This window comes from Phascolarctos cinereus, unplaced genomic scaffold (genome assembly GCF_003287225.1).
Source record: "Phascolarctos cinereus isolate Bilbo 61053 unplaced genomic scaffold, phaCin_HiC Scaffold_4;HRSCAF=312, whole genome shotgun sequence".
NCBI classification, from domain to species: domain Eukaryota; kingdom Metazoa; phylum Chordata; class Mammalia; order Diprotodontia; family Phascolarctidae; genus Phascolarctos; species Phascolarctos cinereus.
This window is the reverse complement of record NW_027555847.1, coordinates 518616061-518643790: the sequence shown is the minus strand read 5'-3', so window position 1 is coordinate 518643790 and position 27730 is coordinate 518616061. Positions and strand designations below refer to the sequence as shown.

General features: G+C 39.5%; 1 protein-coding gene across 2 annotated transcripts; it reads right to left on the bottom strand.

Moving 5' to 3' along the window:
* Positions 1-787: 787 nt before the first annotated feature.
* Positions 788-26621, bottom strand: CIDEA (cell death inducing DFFA like effector a). 2 transcript variants are annotated; one of them, XM_020985560.2, is made up of 5 exons: positions 26505-26621; positions 10074-10218; positions 7691-7837; positions 3405-3580; positions 788-1377 (listed from the first exon to the last, which is right to left on the bottom strand). In XM_020985560.2, the coding sequence occupies exons 1-5, from the start codon at positions 26540-26542 to the stop codon at positions 1221-1223; spliced, it is 663 nt and encodes a 220-aa protein (XP_020841219.1). In that variant the 5' UTR covers positions 26543-26621; the 3' UTR covers positions 788-1220. The 2 variants fall into 2 exon arrangements, with proteins under 2 accessions (XP_020841219.1, XP_078009657.1); XM_078153531.1 differs by lacking the exon at positions 26505-26621 and adding an exon at positions 25993-26453.
* Between the last annotated feature and the right edge of the window lie 1109 nt (positions 26622-27730).

Here is a 27730-nt window from a genome sequence, read left to right as displayed (position 1 = left end):
AGTCAGTAGAAAAGAAAAGAGGAAGAAAGATTCAATCACTTTCAGATCTTGCCATCTTTTTTCCTCAGCAATTGACCTGAGGGAATGGGGGGAAGGGAAACCCTGGATGTGGTCCCACTGATCTCACCCTGGCTAGGGTTCCCTACTGATCATCTTGCCCCATTGAGTCCCCAATCTTGATTTGTTCTGTTCAACATCTTCTCTGCCCACTCCTATCTACTCTAGGTCTGTGTCCTCAAAGGACTCCCACAGTACTCCCTAAGTGATTCTCAGTTCTTAATTCCCTCTGACCTGGGCAGAAGCTGAAGAGGTACCCTCTCCCACTCAAGGGCTCATAAAGTAAAATCCAACATGGGGTCTGGACTAGTGTCCCTTTTCAGCCCTAAGCCAGAGAAACTGACATCAGGAAATCTCTTTGAAGGCAAAAGGAAATAAAAACCTCGGGGTTCTGGAAAATATAAAACTCACTTTCCCCCAAGCCTCACAAAATAACTCCAGTTAACTTTTGTAGGGTCTGAGAGAAGCCCAGATACATTAAAAATGGAGAATTTCTCAATGATGAAAGTAACAGGTATACACACACACACACACACACACACATATATACATATATACACACACACACATACATACATATATATGGCATTGGCCATAAAGAATTCCATCCATATGCCATGTTTCAAGTGAAGCTTTCCTAAGAAGTCAAGAAACTGGCAATCTCATTTAAGTGAAGATACTACATTTTGTGGCCCCTCAGTGCTCAGTGAAGAACCTCATTAGACATCTATACTATTTGCCAGTTTTTTATTTCTTTCATACTATCAGTGATCCAGACTGAAGATCCATAAGTACTTTTCCAACATTTACTTGGTAGAGGTGTGATTCCACATGAAAGCTAGCTTTCAGAGACACACATATAGATATATGGAGAGCCCTGCCGACTGCAGTAAGCCATCAAAACATATTGCGTATATCCTTTCTTCCAGGCTCATTAGTACAAAGGAATTTCCTAGGAAAAAAAAGGAAATTCCTAGGAAAAAAGCTGGCCATAGCTAACTTTTACCTGAATCATTAGTATTGAGTAGTAGTGGCCAACTATCTGCAAATGATGTGTCTAAAAATATAAGGTAGCATCCCTGAAACCAATCATTTAAAAGTTAACATTGGGAAGGAAACTAATGGAGCCAGCTACAATCCCTTTAATGCAAGGCACTGTCCCTCTATAGGAGCCACCCCTTGGGTGTTGGTTTCAGAGGAGGAGGAGGAGGAGAAGGAGAATCATCAGTGTCATTAAGCAAACGTAACATATAATTCCCAGTGTAGATGAGAAACTGTCCGGTGACTTGGGCAGCATAGGACATAAACCGCAAGAAGTGCCTAGAACACAGTAAAAATTAGTTGAAAACAAACAAAAGGTCCAAAGATGTCATCCCTTGCTGAACTAAGCATCTAAATTAGGATAGAAAAATCAATTTTCTCCTTCCATATCTTCATGCACTGTCCCCAAAGTGACTTAAGGGTGGAAGGAGGCAACAGTTTCCAACATTAAAAGTCTATTCTGTACCACTCCTGAACTTAACATAGTTATAATTAGACAGACACACCCCTTATTTAAGCCCTGATTTAAGTGGGATGCCAAGCTTAAATACTGAATAGCACCTGATACAGTCAACACTGAGTCATTAATTTTCAGTAACTCTAGAATACTAGTGAATTCTTAAGAGTTTAACTGATGAAAATAATTAATGTAGACCTGAACTGAAATTAGGCATGGCCAATGGAAGGGAAAAAAGTAATCAAGATCTCATTGCCCTTATAAAGGTGTTAGTTAACTCACTCCATTCAGGGCAATCAGTTAACTTGTCATCTCCAAGCTAGTCCTTAGAAATTAGAGCTTCTTAAGATTAAAAATAATTATGCTATCCTGCCTAGCACTTACCACTGATTTTAGTATTAAAAATGAGTAATTCTTGTTCATTAGAAACAACAGCTTTAACTTTTGTTCCTATTCGGTCTAAAGCTGAAAAGAGGATTAAAAAAAAAGAGTTCCCCTTTGCTCCCTAAACTTGTGCTATGATGAAAGCTGAGACAGCCAGGAATTGTATAAACTTCCTATGTGTGTTCAGTCGTGGGTGGAAGCTTTTCTGAACCTGTCTGGAGATGCCACAGACTAAATGACTGCCCTTTGCCAGGTGCAGCTTTCCTAGGGTCTTGTGCTCACAACTGTTGCCCAGAGCCAGGCAGCTGGGCTGCTCTCATCCTAACTTTCTTAGCTGTTGTAGCAATTCAATGAATGCTAGTTGCCTCTTGGGAGGATTATTTGATCTTCCTCTTGATTTGAACTAATGAGCAGAAATTCTCAAGTTTATCTTTCAGGGAAGAACTTGCTGGGAGTCAAATTGCAGCAAGATGCTGCTAGCTATCTTTTTCAAACTAGAAGGCACTTGCTGCTGCCTATGCATATAAAAGGGGTGATTTTTAAGTAAATCACAACAGAAGTCAGACTAATCCTTTTAATCCCAAGGTTAATTGATAAACCTATTTGTCTCTTATTATTTTCTTAAGCTATCCTCCTGCACTCAGAGAAGGTAGCTGTAAGATCTGTTGTAGGAAAAATACAGAAAGGCAAGCCATTTTCTGCTTCTCTTTGGTAAATAGGAGCAGGCACAGTCCTCCTCACCTAAAGGGGATTTAGAGGGAGCAATAAAATATCCATATAGGAATTTGCCAAATCTTTGGATAAACTCCCTAGGAGCCCCTGCTGCCATAGCTTTCTTCCTAGAGACTCTCTTCAGGGAATCCAGTGGTCATAGGCTGTGTTCCTTGTATGGAAAAATCAGTTCATCCAATGTTCTATGGAACTCTGATGGAGGCCCAGAGTAAAGATATTTAGAGACCTCTTAATCCATAAGCATCACAGCATCTGGAATCACAGGAGCCACGAGGATCTCTTAATCCTACTTCCTCATGAAGAATCCCAAATTCAGGGGAGTGAGTGGCTTTCCCCAAGGACACACAGTTAACTAATTGAATCAAGTCAGAATCCACTGACTCCCAGAGCCCAGTGCTGCTTCTGCCACACCAGTATTTGATAATAATGTTGGGGGCCACTGATTATGCACTTTTGATGTCGATACATAAGCTAATAGGAATGAAAACAAGCTCTGAGGTTAGACTAAGAGCTCCTGTACCTTGCAGTCAGTCAATACTTTATTTATTACTTATCAAGCCCCTACTACATTGCAAGCACTCTTCTAAGTGCTAGGGATACAAAGAAAGACAAAAGAGTCCCTGCCCTCAAGGAGCTTGAGACTAGGAGAACAGAAATACCATTTACTGATGGGGTAATACATGGGGACACTCTACTTGCACAAAAAGTATTTAAGCCTATAAAACTAGCTTACCTCAGCACAGCTTTGGCAGATGTGCATTTGATGTCATAGGACACAGAATATATCTCATACATGGTGGCTTTCACATTTAAGCATCCAAGAAAGTCTTTGGGATTCATCTTATACAAGTCAAAAGTGACTCTTGCTATTCCAGACTTTTTTTGCTTCTGAGTAACATATTTAGGACCCTGTTTTGAGGAAAAATAGTTTAAAAAAAAATAAAACCAAGTAAAACAAAACATGTAGTTTTGTAACTTTTGTTTTAGGCTGGCTTCAGGCTTTATTGAAGCCAATGTGAAATAGTGATGCTCATAGAGAGCTGCTTACACTAAGACCTATAATTTAAGCACAGCTATTTGATTCAGAGTTTTGAATAATTTGTGTCTCAGTTCAACATTTGTACCACTGTGATTATGGCTCTGCTGCCAGAACTTATAAACTTAGTGTTGGATTCAGCTTAGGGAAGCAAGAGAGAGGCCTCAAAGAACTCCAAGATAGAAGAGATAAAAGGTATTGAGATGTACTCATAGGTTAACAAGTTGCAACAGATACCAAATAGTTATCTGATTGGGTCTTCTGGCCTTACTTCCTGACAATAAAACACTTTACCATTCATTTTCAATTGAGAGGGAGTCAGCATTGTTTCTATTTTGGAAGAGCAGCCAGGCAGAAGATGTTAATGCCCTATTGTTAACAGCTGAGGGTGGAATGAGGCTTAAATGTATCATCAATTTAGAACTAGAAGGGGCCTGGGCATTCAAATCCAACTCTGTTGTACTTTGAGGAAATGGAGACCCAGAGAGGTTAAGAGACTTGTCCATGGTCACACAGGGGATTAAGTGCCCAAGCTGGAATTTGAACCCAGGTCCTTTGACTTTAAATGCAGTATTGTTCCCACCCACTCACCTCTCTCCCCCCACCCCAAACTAAGCACTTTGTTTAAAAACAATTCTCTTCATGAGGCACAGAACTGGCATTTGAGGGACACTATACAAAGCTATGGCCTTTTCACAAATGCACATTAGTAGACCACAATATTTGAATTCCATTATTAAAAATATTACTGTTTTTATTTCATCCCATCCAGTTTTCTTATTATTTTCCCATTCCCAAATACACAGAATTCTTTCTAATGTCCCTGAACAGCAGGTTGCAGATGAGCAGTCTGCTAAAGAGGTTAGTCATAAGCCATTCCCTCTCAGTCATATTGCCTCCTCAGTGATAACTGGAGGTTGGCCAAAGTTGATATGGTCTGTCCGTTGATGGCTCCTGTCAGAGGGCTTTCAACTAAAACTTGGGGTCTCTTTGGCAGTGTCCTAACCTTCACAAGAAGAGATCCAAATTCAGAGGCAGCAAAGTCATAATCATTCCAAACCTATATGCCAAACCCTAAAACCATCAGGTCCATACAAGTAACTATTGTATCTGCTTTGAAAGGGAAGCTGCCCTAATTGAATATAAGAGGGAACTCATTTAATTACACTAGAGCCCAGGTAATTGACTCACCATTACCTAAGGACCCTGGAGCTTATGGATTTCTTATTTATCCCATGAGGTATAAAGAATGTAGAAAGCCATCTTCAAACCACATCTTAACTGGCTCCAGAGAGCTACCCAATATTCTCAATCGGTTAGTGGGGGGCGACACCTAGTGGTCATATCCATATTACAAGTGGCTGAATTTTGATCATTCATTTATAAATCATTTTTAAGGATTTAAAATTTATTTGTACTTTTTAAAAAAATTTTTACACACTATAGCCATTTCTCAATATTCCTCCACTCCTAGAATTAAATTAAGATTTGCAAAGGTGCTTTCCTCACAACAATCCTATTAAATAGTTTATTATATTATAGTGTTATTATCTCCGTTTTCCAGATGAGAAAACTACTGCTTTGAATGGTTAAGTGACTTGGTCATGATCATACAGTTAGTGACTCTCTGAAGTTGGATGTGAACCTAGACCACCTGATTCCAAGTAGTTCTCTATTCACTATGTCAAGCTTCCTAGATGTTAATATAAGCAGATTAATCAGAAAAGGTTCTTGTCAGATCTTACTTGCAGAAGAAAACAATGCCACTTTGGTCAACAATACATTGGGCAGCTAGGTGGTACAGTGGATAGAGCACTGGGCCTAGAGTCAGAAAGACCTGAGTTCAAATGTGACCTCAGACATTTATTAGTTGTGTGACCCTGGGCAAGTCACTTAAACCCTCTTTACCTCAGTTTCCTCATATGTAAAATGAGCTGGAGAAGAAAATGGTGAACCACTTCAGTATCTTTGCCAAGAAAACCCCAGGTGGGCTCATGAAGAGTCAGACAGGAATGAGCAAGAACAAGAAAACAACTATTCTCTGTGGGGGGAACAAGGGAGCAGACCACCTAGGATCTCTCTGTTTGATTTCAACCTACAATAATTCATCAACAGAGAAGACAACTCCTCTTTATATGGGGCTAAGCACATTTCAAAGGTTTTTTTTCTTATACCTATATCTAAGTATGTACCTACGGATGCATTTACCTTTGGGGAAAGGAAATGTGCTGCATTGGATAAACATTAGATGTGGAGTGCTGGAAAGACCTAGGTTCAAATCCTACCTTGGCCAAATCTCTGCCTCCGAGATCCTGGTCAAATCACTTAGCTTCTCAGTTCTCTAGGCAACTCTCTAAGACTATAATTTGCAGACAATTTTGCAACCTGCACTGGTAGAGAGTTTCCTTACCTGGGAGTTCTCTATGCCAATGAAATTACAAATCTAGTCCGTATCCCTACCCTATAATCATGTCTTAAAGCAAACTCAGTGAATGCCTTTATTAGTATAAAAGAAAAAGAAAACATGAGTTGAGTATTCACTTTTTAAAAAATCTCAAAAAGCAACAGAGCAAAAAACCAAGATGATAACTGAGATCAATATGATTGGAAATAAAAATAATAATTAAAATGATAAAATAAAACCAAAAGCATTTTGATTTGTTTTGGGACAATCCCTACATCACCACCATTAGGTAGCCAAGAAGGATGAAGAAAAGGAAGTTTAAAAGAGATTAAGTGACTTGTTCAAGGTCAAACCCCTATGAAGAAGCAGGGTCAGGACTAGACCCCAGGTCTCCTTACTTCTAGTTCAGTATCACTACTTACAATTCTTTCCCTTGAAGAACATGAGAAAAGTAGCCTCAGCTGTGGAATTGGTACGTTTTTATTTTAAGCAGTACTGGAAGCAGTATTGGGGGAAAATACTTCTGGAATTTGACCTAGTCTTTCACTGGCTTATGGTGATCTCTCCTAAAATAACCTTTCCATAGTCCTTGCAAGCTTCAGACTCATTATGCCACTAATGATAGCCCTTTGGTGGGATTCCATAATCCAGCCTTCTCTCTTCCATCTAAGCAAATTTCCTTCTTTTCTTTTCTCCTCTACATCCTCTCTCTTCCTCAACCACCACTTCTTCCCTCACTAAAATCTCTCTCTGGAGAGCCTCAGAAGAAGCTCCATGACCCATCACCTCCAGGAATCTCTCCCTAATTAACTCTGTGGATTTTCTGACCAAGTAATACAATCTACCCATCCCTTCAGTTCAAAGATTTACCAAGTGCCAACTCTGTGTCAGATGCTGAGTGGAATAATTCTAAAGATTAATAGATGAGTCTTACAACTTAATGACCTACATGTCTGAAATGTCCTCTTCTCTTCTTGCCTCATTACATTTCTAAATCCTGGAAAGTCCAACTGAAGTGCTGCAATCTCTGGCATTGATTTATCAACCCCTGTTCCTTCCTCACAGATCTCACGGCACTTTGTTTTACACCTCTCTGGTGCATTTATTGTACAATTTTGTGTATCTTCAGTATCTGTTTTGTTCCCCTACTAGACTGTAAGCTCCATGAGGGCAGAAACCAAGACTTCTCTAAACTTTGTATCTCTTGCTTCTCCTTTCCAACCTCCCCCTAATCCCACAGCACAGAGTAAAAAGTAAATGTCTGCTGAATAAGTGTTGGCTGCGGGATTACCTGGTCTTCCCCTATTAATCTCCTTGAGAACTGGGAAGTCATTCAGTCACCAGGTCACATCCTCAAGTACATAGTATGCTGTCAATTACTGCCCTAAAATATAACTACTTGTTGATTCAGACAAGCCCCTCAACCTCTTTGCCTCAGTTCTTACAATTTTAATTCCTGAGGATACTAGTTATGCTGGGAATATGGAGAAAGCCCTCACACTCCTTGGGTATATATATCCAACATTAGGAGTTCTGCATATCTGCAGCGAGGGAAGAATTGGGTGACATTTTTGCTTACCAATGTCCACTTCTGTCCTTTTTCCAAGACAATGAAATGTGTATTATCTCCTAGGGTCTGAAAGAATTCTTCGGTATCCACAACTGTGCCATCTTCCTCCAATACTAAAGTAACCAGCCCAGTAGTAATTGCTAGGGCATCCAGGGTCTAGATTTGTGATAGAAGAGAAAATCAGTATCATTGGCTTTGTAGTAAGTATGGTCTGGTTCACCTCTAGCCCTCGGCATTGCCATCCATCTGTTAACTTTCAAAGGAGGTTACTGATATCACCAAGTTTGGATGATGCCAGGAACAGTCAACCACACATTTGTGTAACACTTTAACAGACTTTTTCTTTCTCAAATTAAATTATATCCCAAGGAGATCAAAGTCAGAGGGAAAGGACCCACATGTACAAGAATATTTATGGCAACATTTTTTGTAGTAGCAAAGAATTGGCAACAAAATAGATGCCCATCAATTAGAGAATAGCTAAACAAATTTTGGTATATGAATTAACAAAATATTATTGTCATAAGAAAGAACAAATATAATGCAAGGAAGAAGGAAAATAGGCATTTATTAAAAGCTTATCTGTGTTAAGTGTTCTACAAATATTGTCTCATTTGATTCTCATAACAACCCTGGGAGGTAGGCACTATTATTACCCACATTTTACAATTGAGGCAGACAGAGGTGAAATGACTTGTCCAGAGTCACCCAGCTAGTAAGTGTCTGAGGCTAGATATGAACTCAGGTGTTCCTGACTCCAGGCCCCACACTCTAGACACTATGACATCAAACTCCCACTATCTAATGGATTCAGAGAAATATGGGAAGATTTGTGTGAATGAATACAGGGGGAAATGAGCAAACCCGGAGAAAAATTGATTGTCATAGCAAATCTAGGACAAATTATACTATGAAGGAAATTAACTTTGAAAGATCTTAGAATCTGATCAAAGCACCTTTGTCTCTATGCTTTAAAAACTACTTTCCTCACAACTTTGTGAGACAGGGAATACTTCCATTCTATACATGGGGAAATCAATGCTATGAGTTAAGTGATTTGCCTATGGTTATCAAGAATTAAAACACAGAATTTAAACTCCTGATTCTAAAGACAGCACTTTTTCCACTGAACTTTGCTGCTTGTTCAAAATCTATTACTAAAAGATATCAAAATATGTATCTATTATTATGCAATTATTATGTAAAAATATTACATATTATATTATGTATTAAATTTGACTTGACTCCTCTGTTTTCATTATTATGTAAAGATTATGTAAAAATATTATTATATAAAAGTAAATGCCAATATGTTCTTCAGGCTACCATCTTAAATAGCAACTGTAAGTTCTCAAATGGCTCTCCCTTTCATGATTTAGTGGATTTCAAAGAAATATGTAGCTGACCCCTTTCTCACTCCTTCTCTTGTTCCCCTTCCCCAGTGACTAAATTAGGAAACAACTTTGAGAGTCATTAGTCTAGATCAATTTGCAGAAAATAGGAAGTGTCAAGGATATCTAAAGAAATACCATTACTATATAGAGGAGTTCTCGCCCTCTGCAGTTCTTTTACCCTAACTTAATATGAGTGATAGATAATCTATGACAACTTACTTTGAAGGTTGCTCAAACATGTTAATCAGATTGTTTTGGGAAATAGTCAGATTTCAAAGAAATCCACTAAATTATACAGGATTTATGTCTACAGTTCACAGAACTACCAATGTGTTGGCAAATTATGGTCTTTTGTTTCATTATTTTTTGAAAAACTAATATATGGCATGGCCCAAACTGCCAATTTTCTTTCTCCAGTGGCTGTCACCTATATGGCGATGCACTGTTTAGCTTGTCAAAAAGGGGCCTGGCTCAAGCCAAAGTAAAAAGGTTTGTTGCTTCTTTTTTCCTTAGTCCCCCCAAAGTCCTTAAGTACAACATCCCCTATCCTTCCCTCTTGCCTTCTTCCCCATATTATTATCACTGATAACTAAAATAATTTGTATAGTACTTTAAGGTTTACAAAATGCATTCTATAGCTACACTTGTACTCTATTGTTAACTCCAAGGCTTTAAAAACAAACAAATACCACCTTTCTGTGCCTACAAATAAGATAAAGGTTTAACAGTGTCACCCTTGATTGAGTTTGACCATTACATTTTAGCTTGGTAAGTCTGAAAATTAGCATTAATTCATAATTAGCATTATTCTTACTCCCTGAAACATATTATTCCAGAGGCCATAAAAGAGAAGGAAGTCCATTTCCAGAGTTTGACAAGTCATTAAAGAAATACAAAAATCTTATTGCTCAGGCTCTGACATTTGACATTGAGTTGTATTAACGTTATCTTAATTGGACCAGCTATGACTAGTGAAATGAGGACTTTGGGAACAGTACCTTGCCAATGAGTTCCTTCAGTGTGTTGGCTGTCACCCCACGCCGGCTGCTTCGGTCATGATTGGAGACCCGGAAAGGCCGAGATGAATGCATGAGGGGAGTTAATAGGATTCGTTTGGTTTGTGATCCCACAAAAGTCAAGGGCCTGAAAACAGAAGAGTCTAGTCAAATTTAATTCATTTTCAATTCAACATATATTCATTAAATGCTTATTATGTGTAAGGCACTGGGGATACAAACTGAAATAATCCCTGCCCTCAAGGAATTTATATTCCCTTGTGGAGTATAACATGTGCATGTATATGTAAATACAAAGTATATACAAAGACATACAAAGTAATTTCAAGAGTAACAGCTTGGTAACAACTTGGAGGCTCAGGAAAGGCTTCGTGTTGAAGATGGGACCTTAGGGACCTGAGGAAACTCAGAATTTTAGGAAGTGGAGATTAAAAAAAAAGTTTGAATATGACTTTTACAACAGACCCCATTCCAGAAGTCTTTTAATCTCACAGGAACAACTTAAAGGGATTTTTTGCACCTAATGTACTAGGAACAAGTATTTCAATTTTTAAAAAATTTCTGTGCAATGTTGTCTGAAAATCATGCTCTGGGTCTTGTTAACAGGATCTAAAAAAGGGATCCTTCAGATTATTTTAAATTGGTCTGCACTGATAAAAAAGGAAGACATTGTCACCCTCTATTTGTCTATAATATTAGACACTCAAAACAATTAATCTGGATTAACTCCATGAAGACTTCCCTGACACCTTAAACCTACAATAATCACTAAGCCTCTTGGATTTGCCATCTGTGTCTTACAATTTAGCACTTTACCATCCTATTTCATATAGAGTGTCCTGTCTATGCTGGAAGCTAGATAGTTCATTATTGGTTGTGGAAATTCAACTTGTGTTCATTTTTTAAAAAAATTTTATTCTTAACTTAAGAAATAAAACAAGCATTTCCATGACTTTGTATAATAGAAAAAAAGGTTACACATGAAACTGAAAATCTACTGTGTACAACTAGCTATTCCTCTTAAATATATAATAATCATGTCACTTTCTTTTTCTTTTCCTTTTTTTCTTCCCCAACCCCACCCTAGAGATGGCTACCATCACACACACATACATATATATGTACATGTGTATATACAGTGTATATATGTATGTATATGTGCATATATATATGTAAAATCATTCTATATATACTTCTATTTATCAGTTCTTTCTCTGGATGTAGACCTTCATGGGTCCTTTGTAGTTAATTTGGTTATTTATAATAATCAAAATGACTTGGTCACCCAAAGTTGTTCTTAAAACAATATTGCTGTTACTGTATATAACATTCTCTTGGTTCTGCTCATTTCACTCTCCATTATTTCTATTCATCTTTTTCTAAGGTCATCAGGCTCAACATTTCTTATAACACAGTAGTAATCATATACCACAACTTCTTCAGCCATTCCCCAATTGAGGGGCATCCCCACAATTTCCAGTTCTTTGACCCCACACAAAGAGCTGCTTTAAATATTTTAGAACACTTAGACTCTTTCCTTTTCCCCCTAATCATCTTAGGAAACATACCTAATAATTGTATTGCTGAATCAAAATACATAGTTTAATAACTCTTTGGGCATAATTCCAAATTGCTCTCCAGAATGGTTGGATCAATTCCCAGTTCTGCCAACAGTGAATTGGTGTTCCAATTTTTCTACATCCCCTCCAACATTTGTCACTTTCCCCTTCCATCATTATATCCAATCCAAAATGATATCTCAAGGTTGTTTTCTCTAATCAATGATGATTTAGAGTATTTTTATGTGACTGTAAATTGTTTTGATTTCTTCATCAGAAAACTGGCTGTTCATATCTTTTGACCATTTGTCAACTGGGGAATGACTCATATTCTTATAGATTTGACAAAGTTCTTCAAATATTTGAGATATGAGCCCTGTAGCTGAGAAATTATCTTTAAATCCCTCCCCTACTTTCTGCTTTCCTTCTGATCTTGACTACATTTGTTTTACTTGTACAAACCCTTTTTAATTCAACGTAATTGAAATTATTCATTTTACACCTCATACTGCTATCTCTTGCTTATTCATAAATTGTTCCCTAATTCATAATATATTCCATGTCTTTCAAATTTTCTTGTAATATCTCTCTTTACATCCAGGTCATATATCTATTTTGACCTTATATTAGTAAATGGTGTAAGATATTGATCTATACCCAATTTCTGCCAGACTGCATTCCAGCTTTCTTATTTCTTATTCTTATCCCCCAAAGTTAAGTCTTTACACTTGCCAAACACAGTTATTATAGTCATTTGCTTCTATCAATTGTATATCTATTCTGTTCCTCTGATCTACCTTTCTTTTCTTAGCCAGTACCAGGTAGTTTTGATAATTACTGCCTTATAACATAGTTTATAATCTGGTACTGCTAAATCTCCTTCCTTTACATTTTTTTTTCATTAGTTCCTTGGATAGTCTTGACCTTTTGTTCTTCCAAATGAATTTTGTTATTATTTTTTTTCTAACTCAGTAAAATCATCTTTTTGTAATTTAATTGGGACATTTAATATATAAATTAGTTTAGACAAAACTGTCATTTTTGTTATATTGCCCTGCCTAACCCATGAATAATTAATATTTCTCCAATTACTTAAATTTAACTTTATTTGTATAAAAAAGTTTTTTTTTATATTTTAATTTATATAGTTCCTGGGTTTATTTTGGCAGGTATACTCCCAGGTATTTTATACTGTCGAGAGTTATTTTAAATGGGGTATCTCTCACTATGTCTCCTTACAACAAAACTTGCAGGATTTTGTTTGTGATATATAGAAATGCTGATAATTTATATGGATTTACTTTATATCTCACTTCTTTGCTAAAATTATTGTTTCAACTAAGTAAATCATCACATTGTCTGAAAAAAGAGATAGTTTTATTATATCATTTCCTATTCTGATTCTTTCTTTTTTCTTTTTCTTCTCTTGTATTCCTTGTATGGTCTCTTCTAACTTTAACATCCTGTGACTATTTCCCAAAACAATATGACTAATTGGTTTGAGAATCCTTCAAAAGATCTGTCAGTCATATTAACTTAGGGTAGAAAAACTGCAGAAGGTGAGAGCTTCATGTGTATAGTAAAGGTATTTCTTTAGATATCCTTGCCACTTCCTATTTTCTGCAAATGAATCTAGACCAATGACTCTCAAAGTTCTTCCCCAATTTAAACACTGGGGGCAGGGAGACCAAAGAAGGGGTGAAAGAGGGGCCAGGTAGCTATAGGTTTCTATCTTCTCTATCAGCTTCTTCAGGTCATAGCAATACTTTATCCTAGTTAGAAGAAATATTGGTGTCTCACTGAAAGCAATAATGATAAATGTTGTATTATTAATCAGTGCCAATTACTAAGAATATGTGCACCTACATATCAAGTCTCATTTTGGGTTCTGTGGAAAATACCAAACTAATGTTAAGACATGGCTTTCCCCTGCTTTCAAAGAGCTTATAATTTAGTTGGAGAGACTATGTTACTGTGTTTGTTGGGGACAGAAGGAATAGGCCTATCCTAAATCAGGAGTTCTTAACTTGGGGTCTAAGGATCCCCATGGCATCTGTTAATAGATTTCAGAGAGTCTGTGAACTTGGATGAAAAAAATACTACATCTCTATTTTCACTGATCTCTAATAACAATGGAGCATTACCTTCAGTAATAGTAAAACAAAAACAAACAAAGAAAAAAACATTTTCTGAGGATTCCCTAGGCTTCACCAGACTGTCAGAGGCCCATGATACAAAAAAAAAAAAGGTTAATAGGTGCAGTCCTAGTGAGATTTTAGCCTCCATCAAAAAATGGCCCCCAGATGCCAATGCTTCTTATAGTTCTTCACCTTCCTCCTGTCTGTGCAAGTATGTATTTGTTGGGCATAACCGACTGCCTTATTTACACAGAATTTTAAGTTGCTAAATTGGAGGAGGAGCTCACTTCCTCTCCTAGGAGTAAGTACAGGGGGCTGGCTTTGTGACAATTTTCCTCGATGCCCCAAATTGACTTTTCCACTTGTTTCCAGATTTCCAGTGGAGTTCTGAGAAACCTGATCTGTTATTCTACTTGGTTTTTCCAGAACAGCCTGTTCCCTTCTTGACTTTTCTCTTTACTATGATTTACTTAGTTCACACTACCTTGAATGCTTGTGCAGTGATGGTCCCCAACTTTCTACTAACCTTTCAAAAGGCAAAAAATGAGTTCATCAATCACTTGAATTCTCTATATGCAGAGGAAATGATATAGTGCAGAGGACTGACCTCTCCCTCAATCTCCAGGAATGTCTCTTTCCTGCCTGAATTGATCAGGTTTTATGTTTTTCAGGTACATCAGAATTAATTTCTTTAGTAATAACAGTCTTAGCTCTTGCTCAATAAATCAAGTTTCCATATGTTAAATACTGTGTTTATTCTTACTCAGGGTACTTATTAGTTGGGAAAAAGGACAAGAAATGTTTTCTTACCTATGACAAGGAAAAGAAAGCCACAAGGATGGAAACTAGGTTAGGTCACTAGTGTAATACTGAGCAGGTAGGAAGAACCCTGGTTTCACATCCATCAGATGTTGGAATTGATAGTGGTTAGATAAGGTGATGACGTTAGACCAATACAAATCTTTCTATGCTTTAGGTACAGTGTGGGATTAGAATGTAACCTGTGGAAGAGCTGAGATGCCTAACCTCAATTGAAGGAGATAATAGCTAACTTTCTAACATCATACTTCTTTCATTTATTACTCAAGTATCCTGGTAACTATTATCAATTGATCAAAAAAAAAAGAAGAATTTATTAAGCACCTACTTCTAAGTACCAAGCGCTGCTAAACACTGGGGATACAATGACAAAAGTAAAAAGTCTTTGACCTCAAGGAGCTTACATTCTAAAGGGCAGGTGGCATGTACATATGTACATATATACATGGGCAGATGGCACGTACATATGTACATATATACATAATATGTACAAAGTGAATAAAAGGCAGTTTTGGGTGGGAGGTTACTGGCAGCTGGGGGTGGGGTGGGTGGAGGAAGTGAAATCAGGAAAGGGTTTATATAGAAGGTGGTGTCTGAGCTGAGACCTGAAGAAAACCAGGGATTCTGAGAATCAGAGATAAGGAGGAAGTGAATTCCAGACATGGTGGGCAGCCAGTGGAAAAGAACAGAAAAGGGAGATGGAACATGCATGTACAGAACAGCATATGGGCCAACAGGACTGAATTGCATGTGGGGATGAGAGATGGTTGTGTGAGAAGGGTCTTCAGGGGTGCGGAGCCTGCAGCCTCAAGCCCACACGTGTCCCTCTAGGTCTTCAAGTATGGCCTTTTGACTGAATCCAAACAGTCAAAAAGGTCTCACTTGAGGACCTAGAGGGCTACATGTGGCCCCCTGGTTTAGACTGTGCAGGATTTTAGTGCAAGACATCATGCTAGATATTTTCAAGAATACAAAGACATGGACCCTGACCTCAAGTAGCAAACCATCTAGTGAACTTTGAAGGCATCATGTATTCTGTTACTTACCTTATTAACAGGAGAGATAACTAATCCCCACTAATGGTCCCCTGGATATCCAGTGCAAAACAGTTTTTTCTTTATCTTTTAGTAGTTGTGTTAACTGATACCTTCTGATTTCCCCTATTCCTGTAGTTAAGTTCCAAACACTATGATTTAGTGAACCAAAGTCATTATTCTAAGTGAAAGATCTCATAAATGAGTAACTCATGTTCTACTCAACCACCATCTTAAACAAAACCCAAAATGCACACTGTTGAGTACTGCACCTTCCTTGTTACATTCATTTCAGTAGTATGTGACATCAGCATTGTTTCATGACAGAATATGAAATGACTTTGCTTAATAAAGGTGAAAGTTCAGAAACTAAATGTTAATCATATTACTATTTTTCTTTTATCTGTCTCCAACCAGAGAGAATAGCCTACCAATTTCAGGAAGACAATCAAGAAACTTACTAAGGAGTCTACTTATGAAAAATGTTATCACAACCTTTTGGCAATTGCTTTAATGACAATCTGAATGCATGAGTAATCATAAAATCATAAATTTAGGGCTAGAAAGGTCTTTGGAGCTCATCTAGTTCAATCTTGGCATTTTATCAACGAGGCCCCAAGTGATTAAATGACTTGCTCCAGGTCACATAGGGAATAAGTTTCAATGCCAGGATTTGAACCTAAGCTCTGATTCTAAATCTAGTTTTAAATCTAATGATCTAGTTGGTTTAAGTGGATTCTGTAATTTAGGTCCTTCCTATACTCCTCATCCAATACCTATCACAACTCGATTTCCACAGATCTAACCCAGACAACCATCTCTGAAAATCTACTTAAGACTTTCTGTCTCTACGTTTCATCCTCAAGAGTAAGGGAATTCTGGCTATTTTTCTTCCTCACCACTGCTTTGAAGAGTTGATCAAATGTGAATATGTGATTCATGGGGTAGGGTAGAACAATTTGTAGAGTCAAATGTAAATGTTATCATTCATATTCTAACTAGACTGTTTTCATGGAGGAACATTTCAATACCCCTTGAAGTTTCATAACCTGGCATTACTATCATTTACATATAACTACTTCCTTGCTAAGTAACTTTACAGAGTTGGAACAATAATGGTGCTGGGGATATTTGCAGGTTGTTGTTTGTCCTTCATTCTCAAAGAGGACCATAACAGCAGGAAGATGATGCCACGACTTGTGAGTGAATTGGAGTTAAATGAGGGAGGGCTGTGCACTTTCCCTTCTGGAGTCATCTGGGTCAAGATGACTGGAGATGGCCCCACTGCAGGTAGTGTACATACTCTTGTATCAATGTTTCTAACATGCCAATGTCTTCATACTTTTGAGACAGCTAGATGGCAGAGTGCAGGAATCAGGAAGACCCAAGTTCAAATTCAGTTGCAGACACTCACTAGCTGTGTGATCCTGCACAAGTCACTCACCCTCTGCTTATAATTTCTCAACTGTAAAATTGGGATAACAATGGTACCTATCTCCCAGGGCTGTTGTAAAGCACAAAGTACAGTGCCTGGCACATACTAGGTGCTTAATAAATGCTTGCTCTTTTCTTTGTCTTCTATAGACGTTTTTGTTTTTTTGTTTATTTTAGCTCTAGACTTTGAGTCTGCCTTCTCCATCACCTCCTGTACTTAGGAGAACCATGGTACAATAGTAATAACTTGGAGTCAAAAGGCCTGGATTGAAGTTCCAGCTGTAACACCTAAAAGCTGTGAGACAGTGGGCATACATTTTCCTGTCTGGGCCTTAAGTTCCTAATCTAGAAAATGGAGATAATGCTTTCTATATTACAGGCTTGGGAAAGATGTAGTTCATAAGCCTTAAAGAGCTATTTAAATATGAGTTCTCATTATTCCTAATAATGAAAAATAATATTTTTCTTGCATCTGACCCATCTTCTCTGCACGACCCTGGCCAAGTTAATCTCTCTGTGTTCTAGGCAGCTCCTTAAGACCAGATGTTGGAAAGAAGGTACCAAGTCCTACTGGTGGAGGAGGTTCTCTATAGATACAGAATTGGGGCAGCTAGGTGGTGCAGTTGGTACAGCTCCAGCCTTGGAGTCAGGAGGACCTGAGTTCAAATCTGACCTCACACATATGTCACTTAGTCTGTGTGATCATGGGCAAGTTACTTGACCCCAATTTCCTCACCAAAAGAAAAAAAAAAGAAATGAAATTACAGGTCCAATCTTGAGCCTTATCCTGTCTGACCCCTCTTCTCTAGTTTCATTGAAATCACCCTAGCAGAGGAACTATTTATCCTCTAACTAGAATATGACAAGTCTAACACATCTTTCTCTCCCTTTCTCACCTCTAGAACACTCTTCATCCAACTGCTGGGACTAACTGATGTTTATTTCTAGATCTACCCTTAAAAATCTGAAGTGGCTCCCTATTACCTCCAGGATAAAGGTCAAACTCTTCTGCCTGGCATTCAGGCTCTTTCACGTTCAGGTACCATCCTCCCTTTTCTGTGTTATTTCCTGCTCCTCCCTTTCACCTCTGCTTTCCAGCCAAATGAAGGTACTTTCTCCCCTGAACAAGTTCTCGGCTCTTCTGCCAATGAGTCCTTGCTCAAACTGTCCCCTTATACCTGGGATGCCTCACTTGCCTGCTAAGATCCTATTTACCTTAGTTATTCAAAGTTAAACTCAAATACAATCTTCTCCATAAAGGCTTCTTCCTTCTAGTCAGTAATAGTCCCCTCCCATCCCAGATCACACATAGCTAGGGGCTTTGTACCTATCTAATGCACTTAGCATAGAATATTGTGTTTTGTAGTTATCTAGCTTATCCTCCAACTAAAAAGTTAACTTCCTGAGTGCATTTTATCTAAACCTGGTATCTTTCCCAGTTGACTTATTCGTACATTAGTTTAGTTAAACATTTATTAAACCCCAGTTTTAGAGAGGGTACTCAGGTGCTGGGAAAGACGCTACCTTTAAATGAGACAAAGTGCCTGCTCTCTGGGAGGTTACATTCTAAAGGAGGAGGAAACAGTAAGTAGAGAGATAAGTAAATAAAAGACAGTTTTGAAAATTGTGAGCTCAAACACCTGAAGGAATCAGGAAATACTCCGAGAAAGAGAAAGAATGAGGAGAGGGGGAGAGAGGGAGATTTGATCTTTGAAAGAGAAGAGCTGCAGAAGACATGAGGAAGGTATGTATTCCAGGCATAGGGGATAGAGGCAGCTAATCATCCAGGTTCTCAGTCAGGAACACAGAGTGCATGTAAGTGAGCCATATGAAACAGGGTTGGAAAGAGACTGGAGTCAGGCAACAGAAGGACTTAAATGCCAGAATAAGGAGTTTTCTATTTTATATCTTTTCTCTTCTTGCATATTCTCTCTTCTCTCTGGATTTTTGTAACATTGTTTTCTCTTGGTTCCCCTTGTACCTGTGGGGCCACTCTGTCTCAATTGAATTTTTGTTAGATCATCTTTCATATCCTGCCCCCTTTTTGTGGGTATACCCCAAGGCTTTGTTCTGAGACTTGCTTCTCTCCTCTTTGCATGACCTTACCAGCTCCCACAAGTTCAATTACCTCTATGCAGATGCCTCCCAGATCTCTATATTAAGCCTAGGTCTCTAACTCCTCTGTTCCAATTCTCTATCATTAACTGCTTATTGGACATTTTGAACTGGAAAAAAAAATCGGAAATAGTCCATTCAAACTCAACACATCCCAAACACAATTCATTATGAAACCCACCTCTCTTCTGAAATTTCCTGTTTTTGTCAAGGCAACTACCATCCTTCCAATCAAAGTTAGCAACTGACACTACTCACTCTCTCCCACATATCCAAATCGGTTGTTAAGTTTTATCAATTCAACCTCCATAGCATATTTTCATGTTCGTTCTCTCTATCCCTCTATCCCTCTCTCCCTCCCTCTCATATGGCCACCACTCAGGTTCAGGGCCCCATCAACTCTCATTTGGACTACTGAAATAGCTTGAATTTGATACAGCTGGCAAAGAAACATTACTAATGCATACACGTTTAACTGTGTCACATCCTCCCCAATAAACTCCAGTGGCTCCCTATTGCCAATAGGATTGAACACAAACTGTTTGCTTTGGCATTTGAAGCCCTGTACAACTTGGCTCTGGCCTGTCTTTTCGGATCTATTACACACTACTGTGCTTTCTGTATTCTACTGCCTTGCCAAACTGGCCTGTGTGCTGTTCCACCTCCTGTGTTTGTGGCTTGGCACAGGTTTTCCCCTCACACCTGGCAGGTATTCCTTCCTCACCTCTGGCTCTTAGAATCCTTAACTTCCTTCAACATCCAGCCCAATCACCACCTCCTATGGGAGGCTTTTCCTGATCCCTGCCCCCCAGCTACCAGTACTTGCCCCAACTAAATGTCTGTATGCATTTTGCGTATACCTATGTGTCTATGGAGCTTCCCCTGTCAAGGTCCTTGATTCAGGAACAGGTTCTTGTTTTTGTCTGTATCCCTGACTACCCATAGCTGGTATCTGGGATGTGATAGGTGCCTAATGTTTGTTAATTGATTATTTTGCCTTTGAGGCAATAGAGAGGTTTTTGAGTATGGGAATATGAGTAAGATCTACGTTTTAGAATGTATTTGAGGAGTTCCAGCCTAGAAGCAGATCAATCAATCAGTATGCTATTATAATTGTCAAGGAAAGAGGTAGTAAGGGCTTGAAACAGCATTGGTACTTTCAGTGGAGCAAAGGCGACAGATATGAGATAAATTAGAGAGGTAGGTTCAATAAACCTTGACAACTAATTGGTTTGGGGTGGAGGAAGGGAAGAGCCTAGGCTGAACTCAAAATTATGAATTGTGGTACAAAACCTTTCAGGCCCCCTTCTAGCCCTAAATCTATGACCATGTAATCCTATGAAATTAATCAATTTTGATTATTAAATTAAATATAATCATTTTATATATTAACATACTTACATGTTAATATAATGTATTTATATGATTTAATAATATATGAATATATTATCATTAATGGTTACAAGTATTAGTATAAAGAAAAAATGAATTCATCCATGTAAATTATATATGTAAATATATGTAACATATAAAATGTTTTATATATTTGCATACAGATATATTGTTGTTGCATCATTTCAGTCACCTCTTCATGACCCCATTTGGGATTTTCTTGGCAAAGATACTGAAGTGGTTTGCTATTCCCTTCTCTAGCTCATTATATAGATGAGGAAACTGAAGCAAACAGGGTTAAGTAACTTGCTCAGAGTTACACAGCTGGTAAGTGTTTGAAGCCAAATTTGAACTCAGAAAGATAATTGTCATCTCTCCAGATCTGTCAGTCTACTATGCCACCTAACTGCATATCTATCTATCTATCCATCTATCTATAGATTTTTGCTCTCTATATAAACATAAATGCATAAATACACATATAAACATATATGTATAAGTAAATATGCATATATAATACATACTATATGTGTACATATATGTGTAAAAATTAAAACACATGAGTTCCTTACTAAGCAAATTTTAAGGTAAGTGATTGAAGTTCTAAGTAATGCTGATAATTGATAAAATGTCTACCAAGGACACCATATTGAACACATATTCAAATTTAACTTCCCACTGCAGCTATGTACAATTGATCTTTAGCTTTGCTATTTCTATCCATAAAAATGAAATGCTTTGTCTTCCCTTCCAAGAAGTCATCAGGAAATTGTTTCCTTCCAGATGCAGATTGAGGAAGGTGGAGGGTAACTTTTCCAATAATCATAGCTATAGTTTGGCTGTAATAAACTGGTACTAACTCATTCCTTAGGGTGTGCCAAGCTCAGCAGGAATACCTAAGTGTTCTTGGAATTTCAGAAACTTCCTTAAGCCTTTCTGTAATAAGGCTTATTCAATCAAGCCAACCAACGTACAGCACATTTCTTATACTTCACTATCCTGCTCCACTTAGCTTGGGGACTAACATTTTTAACCTTCTTAGATTACTTTTAAATGGTCAAAAGCAAGACTGTTTTCTGCAGCTTTAACTTAGTCTTCAACTTACATTAGGAATTCCTATCATTGTTCCCTGTATATATCCCACATATAAAGAACCAGCTTGTATCTATAAATGTGTAACTTTTTTTATATACATCTTCCTAAATACAAGGTGTCCAATCTTTAGGATGGGAAATGGGAATATGAATCTTCGCTGGGAAATCCAGAGTGAATTCAATACCTCCTTTCTTTCCTTTAGCTTGCTACAAGAACAGAAATCTGATAGATGCTAGGTCAGTAGATTGTATAGCTTCTTGATGGCAGGGGCTGTTTCATTTCTGTGTCTTCATCCCCAGAACCTGATAGAATGCTTTGTATGCAGTAGGTGCCTAGTAAATGTATATTGAATTGAAGTGTGGAAATCAGTACTTCTCAATAAGCAAGATGGATTCTATTCATTCCCAAGGTATGCTTAATAAGTGTTTATTGAGTATTTACTGACATGGAAACTAGTCATTTCTAGACTTGGATTCACCAAGCAATAGTGCGTTTTCTTGTAGTTACCACAAGATTAGAAACAGGTTTGTCATTTCTACCTTAGTAGCATATAAGGGGCAGCTAGGTGGCGCAGTGGTAGTGTGCAAGGCCCGAAATAGGGAAAACTCATCTTCGAGAGTTCAAATCTGGCTTGTGTGACCCTGGGCAAGTCACTTAACTCTGTTTGCCTCCATTTCCTCATCTGTAAAAAATGAGCTGGAGAAGGAAATGGCAAACCACTCCAGAATCTTTGCCAAGAAAACCCCAAATGGAGTCACAAAGTCAGGCATGACTGAAAATAACTGAACAGCAACAAAAGCATCTCTCACATATGTCCTGTTCTCTTCTCTGACAACTACCAACCCTGTCGCAGGTCCTCATCACCTAATGCCTGGTATATTGCAATATGATTGAATGTGTATAGTCTACATCAGACTGCTTGCCATCCCAGGGAGGGGGGGAGGGCAGGAAGGGAGAGAGGGATAGAATATGGGACTCAAAAGTTAAAAAAAATTTGTTTTAACATGTAATTAGGGAAAAAATAAAATATTTTTTAAAAATAGCACAATAGTCCAATGGTTGGTCTCCCTGCCACAAGTGCCCTTCCTCCACTCAGCTGTCAAATGAATCTTCCTAAAGTATAGTTCTGATCAGGTAAAGCCCCTTTCACACACATACTCAGTAAACTTCACTGGCTCCCTATTACCTCCAGGACCAAACATAAAATCTTCTGTTTGGCTCTTAAAACCCTACACGACTGATATAACTGACCCCTTCCAGTCATTCAATCTTCTTATACGTTATTCCCCTCCATGTACTCTGAGATCTAGGGATAATGGCTTTCTTTTTGTTCCTCAGAAAACCCACTCTTCCATCTCCCAACTCAGACTGTTTTTACTGGCTTTCCTCCATGCCTGGAATGTTCTCCCTCTGCAATTCCACCTCCTAAGGTTTCCTTCAAGTCTCCGCTAAAGTCCTACCTTCTGCAAGAAAACTTTCCTGGTCCTCCTTAATCTTAATGTCTTCCCTCTGAGACTATACTCAATTTATCCTATGTGTGTCTTGTTTGTTCATAGCTGTTTGCATGCGGTCTCCTTGCTGTGAACTCCTTGAGAACAGGGGCTGGTTTTTTGCCTTTTGTTGTATCTGTAGAACTTAGTATAGTGCCCAAGGCATAGTGGGTACTTAATAAATGCTAGCTGCTTATGATCTAGGTGGAAACTTACGAATCATATAGTCCAACTCCTAATTCTACACAACAGTAAATGGAGGCCCAGAGAAAAGTAACTTTTCCTGGGCTACATACCTTGTTTAAGATAAAGTCACAACTAGAACTTGTTCAGAGACAGGTGGTACAGTGGATAGAGAGCTGGGCCTGTAGTTAGGAAGGATCATCTTCCCGAGTTCAAATGTGGCCTCAGACACTTTCTAGCCGTGTGACCCTGGGCAAGTCACTTAACCCTATTTGCCTCAGTTTCCTCACCTGTAAAATGAGCTGGAGAAGGAAATAGCAAAACACTCCAGTACCTTTGCCAAGAAAACCCCAAACGGGGTCACAGAGTCAGACGCAATTGAACAACAAGGAAAATAATCTATTTGGTCTCTGCCCTTGGGAAGAGATGAGTGAGTGAGGCTCCAGCAGCCCTGTGACTGTATCAGAGTAGCCAAGGTATAAGGAAGTGGAAGGAATCATGGTAGGAGAGAGGTAAAAGGGGGTGGAGATTTTACTAGGAAGGCAAAATAACTCAAGGTCTTGAAGGAGGTTGCCTAATTGTACTGGAGATTGTGTTAGTCATAACCTCTGTTTGGTTTTCATAAACCTCTGTTTAGTCATGACCTACTGCTTGATCAGTGGCAGTTTCTGGTAGATTTGGCAAAATCAAGATTTCCTAATTCTCAATTCAAGGTACCTAGGTAGTTCAGTGGATAGAGGGGACCAGCCTGGAGTCAGGGAAAACTCATCTGCTGAGTTCAAATCTGGCCTCAGACACTGACTAGCTGTGTGACTCTGGGTAAGTCACTCAACCCTGTTTGCCTCAATTTTATCTCCTGTAAGAAATGAGCTAGTGAAGAAAATGGCAAAACACTCCAGTATCTCTGCCAAGAAAACCCCAAATGGGGTCATGAAAACACACACACACCACACACACACACACACACACACACACACACAGACTAAACAAACAGTTCCCAATCCAAGATTTATTCTACTATCCTGAACTAACCTACTCCAGAGTTAATTTAGTTCAATGACCCCATTTATGAAATCCCTTACAATCCTCCCAGTCTTCATCTACTTTCTGCTCAAAATTATTCAGTTATGGAAACTCACTCTTTCATGAGGCAGTTGAATTCAATAAGGCATTTAACTACCTATACATACAAAGCACAGTGCTTCACAATGGGGATATAAAGCCAAAAATGAAACAGTCCTTGCCTTCATGGAGTTTATATTTTGCTGGGGAAGAGTGAAACCTGCACAGATAAGTAACTACAAAATACCGAGTAATTTCAGAGTGCTAAAAATGGGGGTGGGAGGAAGAGGAAGAAAACAAATCAGAAAAAAAGACCAAGGAAACTCCTCACTTTAAATGTATATTCTAATAACTCATGAGTGATTTTCATGGATGTGAAGACCTTTTAAAGGTATTACCTCCAAAGACACTGATAGACAAGATATGATCACTGAAATCTTTCAAGAAAACAGATGGAAGGTAATTTCTCCAATAGAAGCAGACCCAAAAGCAATACTGAAGGAAGGCTAGCTTTTACATTAGCTAGCTAGAATTAGCTAGGAGAGGGATCACAGGGTTCAGGGATATCACCATTGATTGCTGAGTCATTTCAGTCATGTCTGACTCTCCATGACTCTATTTGGGGTGTTCTTGGTGGAGATACTGGAGTGGTTTGCTATTTCCTTCTCCAGCTCATTTTACAGATGAGAAAACAGGCAAACAGGATTAAGTGACTTAATTAAGTGACCCAGAGTCACACAGCTAGTGTCAGAGGTTGGATTTGAACTCAGATTCTCCTGGCTCCAGGGCTAGAACTCTATCCACTCACTGCCCCACCTAGCTGTATTTATCACTGTAGATGTGCAAAAGCTGGATGGCTATCTATCAGAGATGGCTGTAGAGGAGATCCCTCTATGGGCAGGATGTTGGATTGTTTAATTAACATCTCTGGACCTCCATTTCTTCATTTAGAAAATGAGAAGGCTGGGCTAGATGATTGCCAAGATTCCCTTCCAGATCTAAATCTTGTGGTCTTTTAAGCTTCCTGTTACTTTTAAAACCGTGTTTCAGTGAAACAAAGCTCCTACAGGTTTCTGAGATCCATTCCAACTGTCAAGATTCTGAGATTACATGCTTCCTCCACCCCACCCATTTAACAAAATTCCCACTAGGAAAACTAAATCACAACACATCTCCTTCTGATGCTGAACACCAAGGGCCAACGGGTCTCGAAATAGCAATTATTTTCATTCAAGTAGCTCTGGAGAGGCATCTTCCCAGTTCCAGGGAGTCTCAGAATGGCAACTCTCCTACCAGTCTCCTGCTCCCATGAGACACTGTCGCAGCCGCTCCTTGGTGGGTAACATAAACCCCTTGAGAAATCTCGAACTGTTCTCATATAAATGCAATCCTCTAGGCAAGCAGCTTCGCAGATACTCCCAATGCCAGGACCCCTAAACACCCGCATCTCTATTAAATTCCTGGCACCTGGAAGCTCTAGCAGGCTAAATTGGAAAAATCCCTTTCCTCATTTTCCTTCCCTGCTACTCCCATATTCCCTTAACCTTGAGAGCAGACTGTAACGGGCACTCTCCACCCACCGTGCAGACAGACCAACGGCGCAGCAACGACCAGCGAGAAGCCTCTGCGCTGTTCAGAGGAACCCTGCGTGAAGCAGCAGCACCAGCAGGTGGATGGAGTGCGGGTGCTCGTACACTTCCCGGCTAGGCACACCCAGACTGGAGCCCGAGTTAGCCTTTAGACATTGAGGGTAAAGCGGCGGAAGATGCAAGGGTGGCCGCCCCATAAAACAACAACGGACAAGTATCGCCTAGGAAGGCAGAAGTCAAAGCCCTTGGGCTTCTTGCTTTCTGGAGGCGAAAGGGGAGGGAAGTAGGCAAGCAGCTGTCCTGGCTCTGCTCCTACTTGGGCAAGGTGCTGCCAGCGGGATGCGGATGGGGCACGCACAGCAAGGCTCCAGATTGGGACTGGACTCGAAGAGGGCGAAGCCCGCGGGGAACCGGAGGCTTGGGCAAGCCGGGGCTGGAGTGGGAGTGAACCCGAGATGCCCTTCTTGCCACCGCGTGGTCGTGGGGACGCGCTGAGAACCAACCTTATCAGCGTTCCGGCATAGTCCCTGGCTGTATCCATAGCGTGAGGACCTTTGTGGTGGAGCTCCAGGGCAGAGTGGGCGGATGGCGCAACTGACCGCAAGCCACCTTCAGCCCCCGCCCCTGCCCCTTCTTAATGCTCAGGCCGCCGGTCCACGCCCCCGCCCCCACCCCAGTCCTGGCCACGCCCCGCCGCGGCTCGCCGGAGCTATGATCCAGCACAGGTTGAAGACAGCCGGGACTGGGGAAAGGTAACGGTGCGGGGAGACAGGGAGGGGAGAGGGGGAAACGGCGGACCCTGGCTCCTCGGCCTCCCGCAGGCTGTCTCTAGGGCTGCGGAAGCGGACTTTCAGATTGATCAATTACTTTGTTCATTCATTTAACGAGCATTTATTAAGTGTTGTTTCTGCGTCTCTGGAGTGTCAAAGACAAAACCTAATTAATGAAGGAGGGGCTCGTTTTTGGAGCAGATTTGTGCGTGTCCCAACGAAATGCTACTTTTCACCCGGTCAACTACCCTGTCTCCTGGGCCTCGGAGAGTCTACTACGTGCCTTTCCCCTCAGTGGGGAGCGTGGCGGGGAATGCATAGCGAGTGAAGGCTCAGATCACAATCCCTTCTTGGCATTTCGTGCTTGTTGCAGAATTTGTACTAATTAATCTTCTGTCCTTAGAACCTCCGCCATCACTCAGCAAACTACAGACAACCCTAGGAAACAACACACACTCCATGTTCACGCCCAGGCTTTAATCACTTTGCAGTACATTTACGCCTAGCACTTCTTAGGGCAGGAAAGTCCAGGTGCTCTAGATGTAGTTAACTATGGCAGCGTTACTTAGGAGAGTGATCCTCACTTGAGAATACAATAAGATATATTAAGACCATTTTGCAGATCAATGGTATTGCATTAAATAAGGAAAACAAAGGACTGAATTAATCTTTGATCCAAGATGGGCCCGGAGAAATTGGAAATGGACAATTAACTTGCAACTTCAAGTTCAAGCTCGTGACCCTTTCAATAAACGATAGCCGACGACGGTATCTTCATTTACTTCGTAAGTTGAAGTCATGTAACCCGTTCTACGTTCTCACTTCCTTCATAGCTTTGGCTTTGGTTGGATGGTTGGTTGGTTCTAGAGGACCCACAAAAGAGTTTGTATTTGAAGGCTTTCTAGTGGAGTGATTATAAATGCTTCAGCAGATCTGAGATCTCGCAGCAGTGGGCCCTC

What these genes read in the sequence shown, in the direction of transcription:
- CIDEA (XM_020985560.2), bottom strand. Translation starts at nt 26,542, where the DNA reads ATGGATACAGCCAGGGACTATGCCGGAACGCTGATAAG. An exon ending in TATGCCGGAACGCTGATAAG is followed by an intron (nt 10,219 to 26,504) that starts GTTGGTTCTCAG and finishes TTCTGTTTTCAG; the next exon opens with GCCCTTGACTTTTGTGGGAT. An exon ending in TCTGCCAAAGCTGTGCTGAG is followed by an intron (nt 1,378 to 3,404) that starts GTAAGCTAGTTT and finishes ACTGTGTTCTAG; the next exon opens with GCACTTCTTGCGGTTTATGT.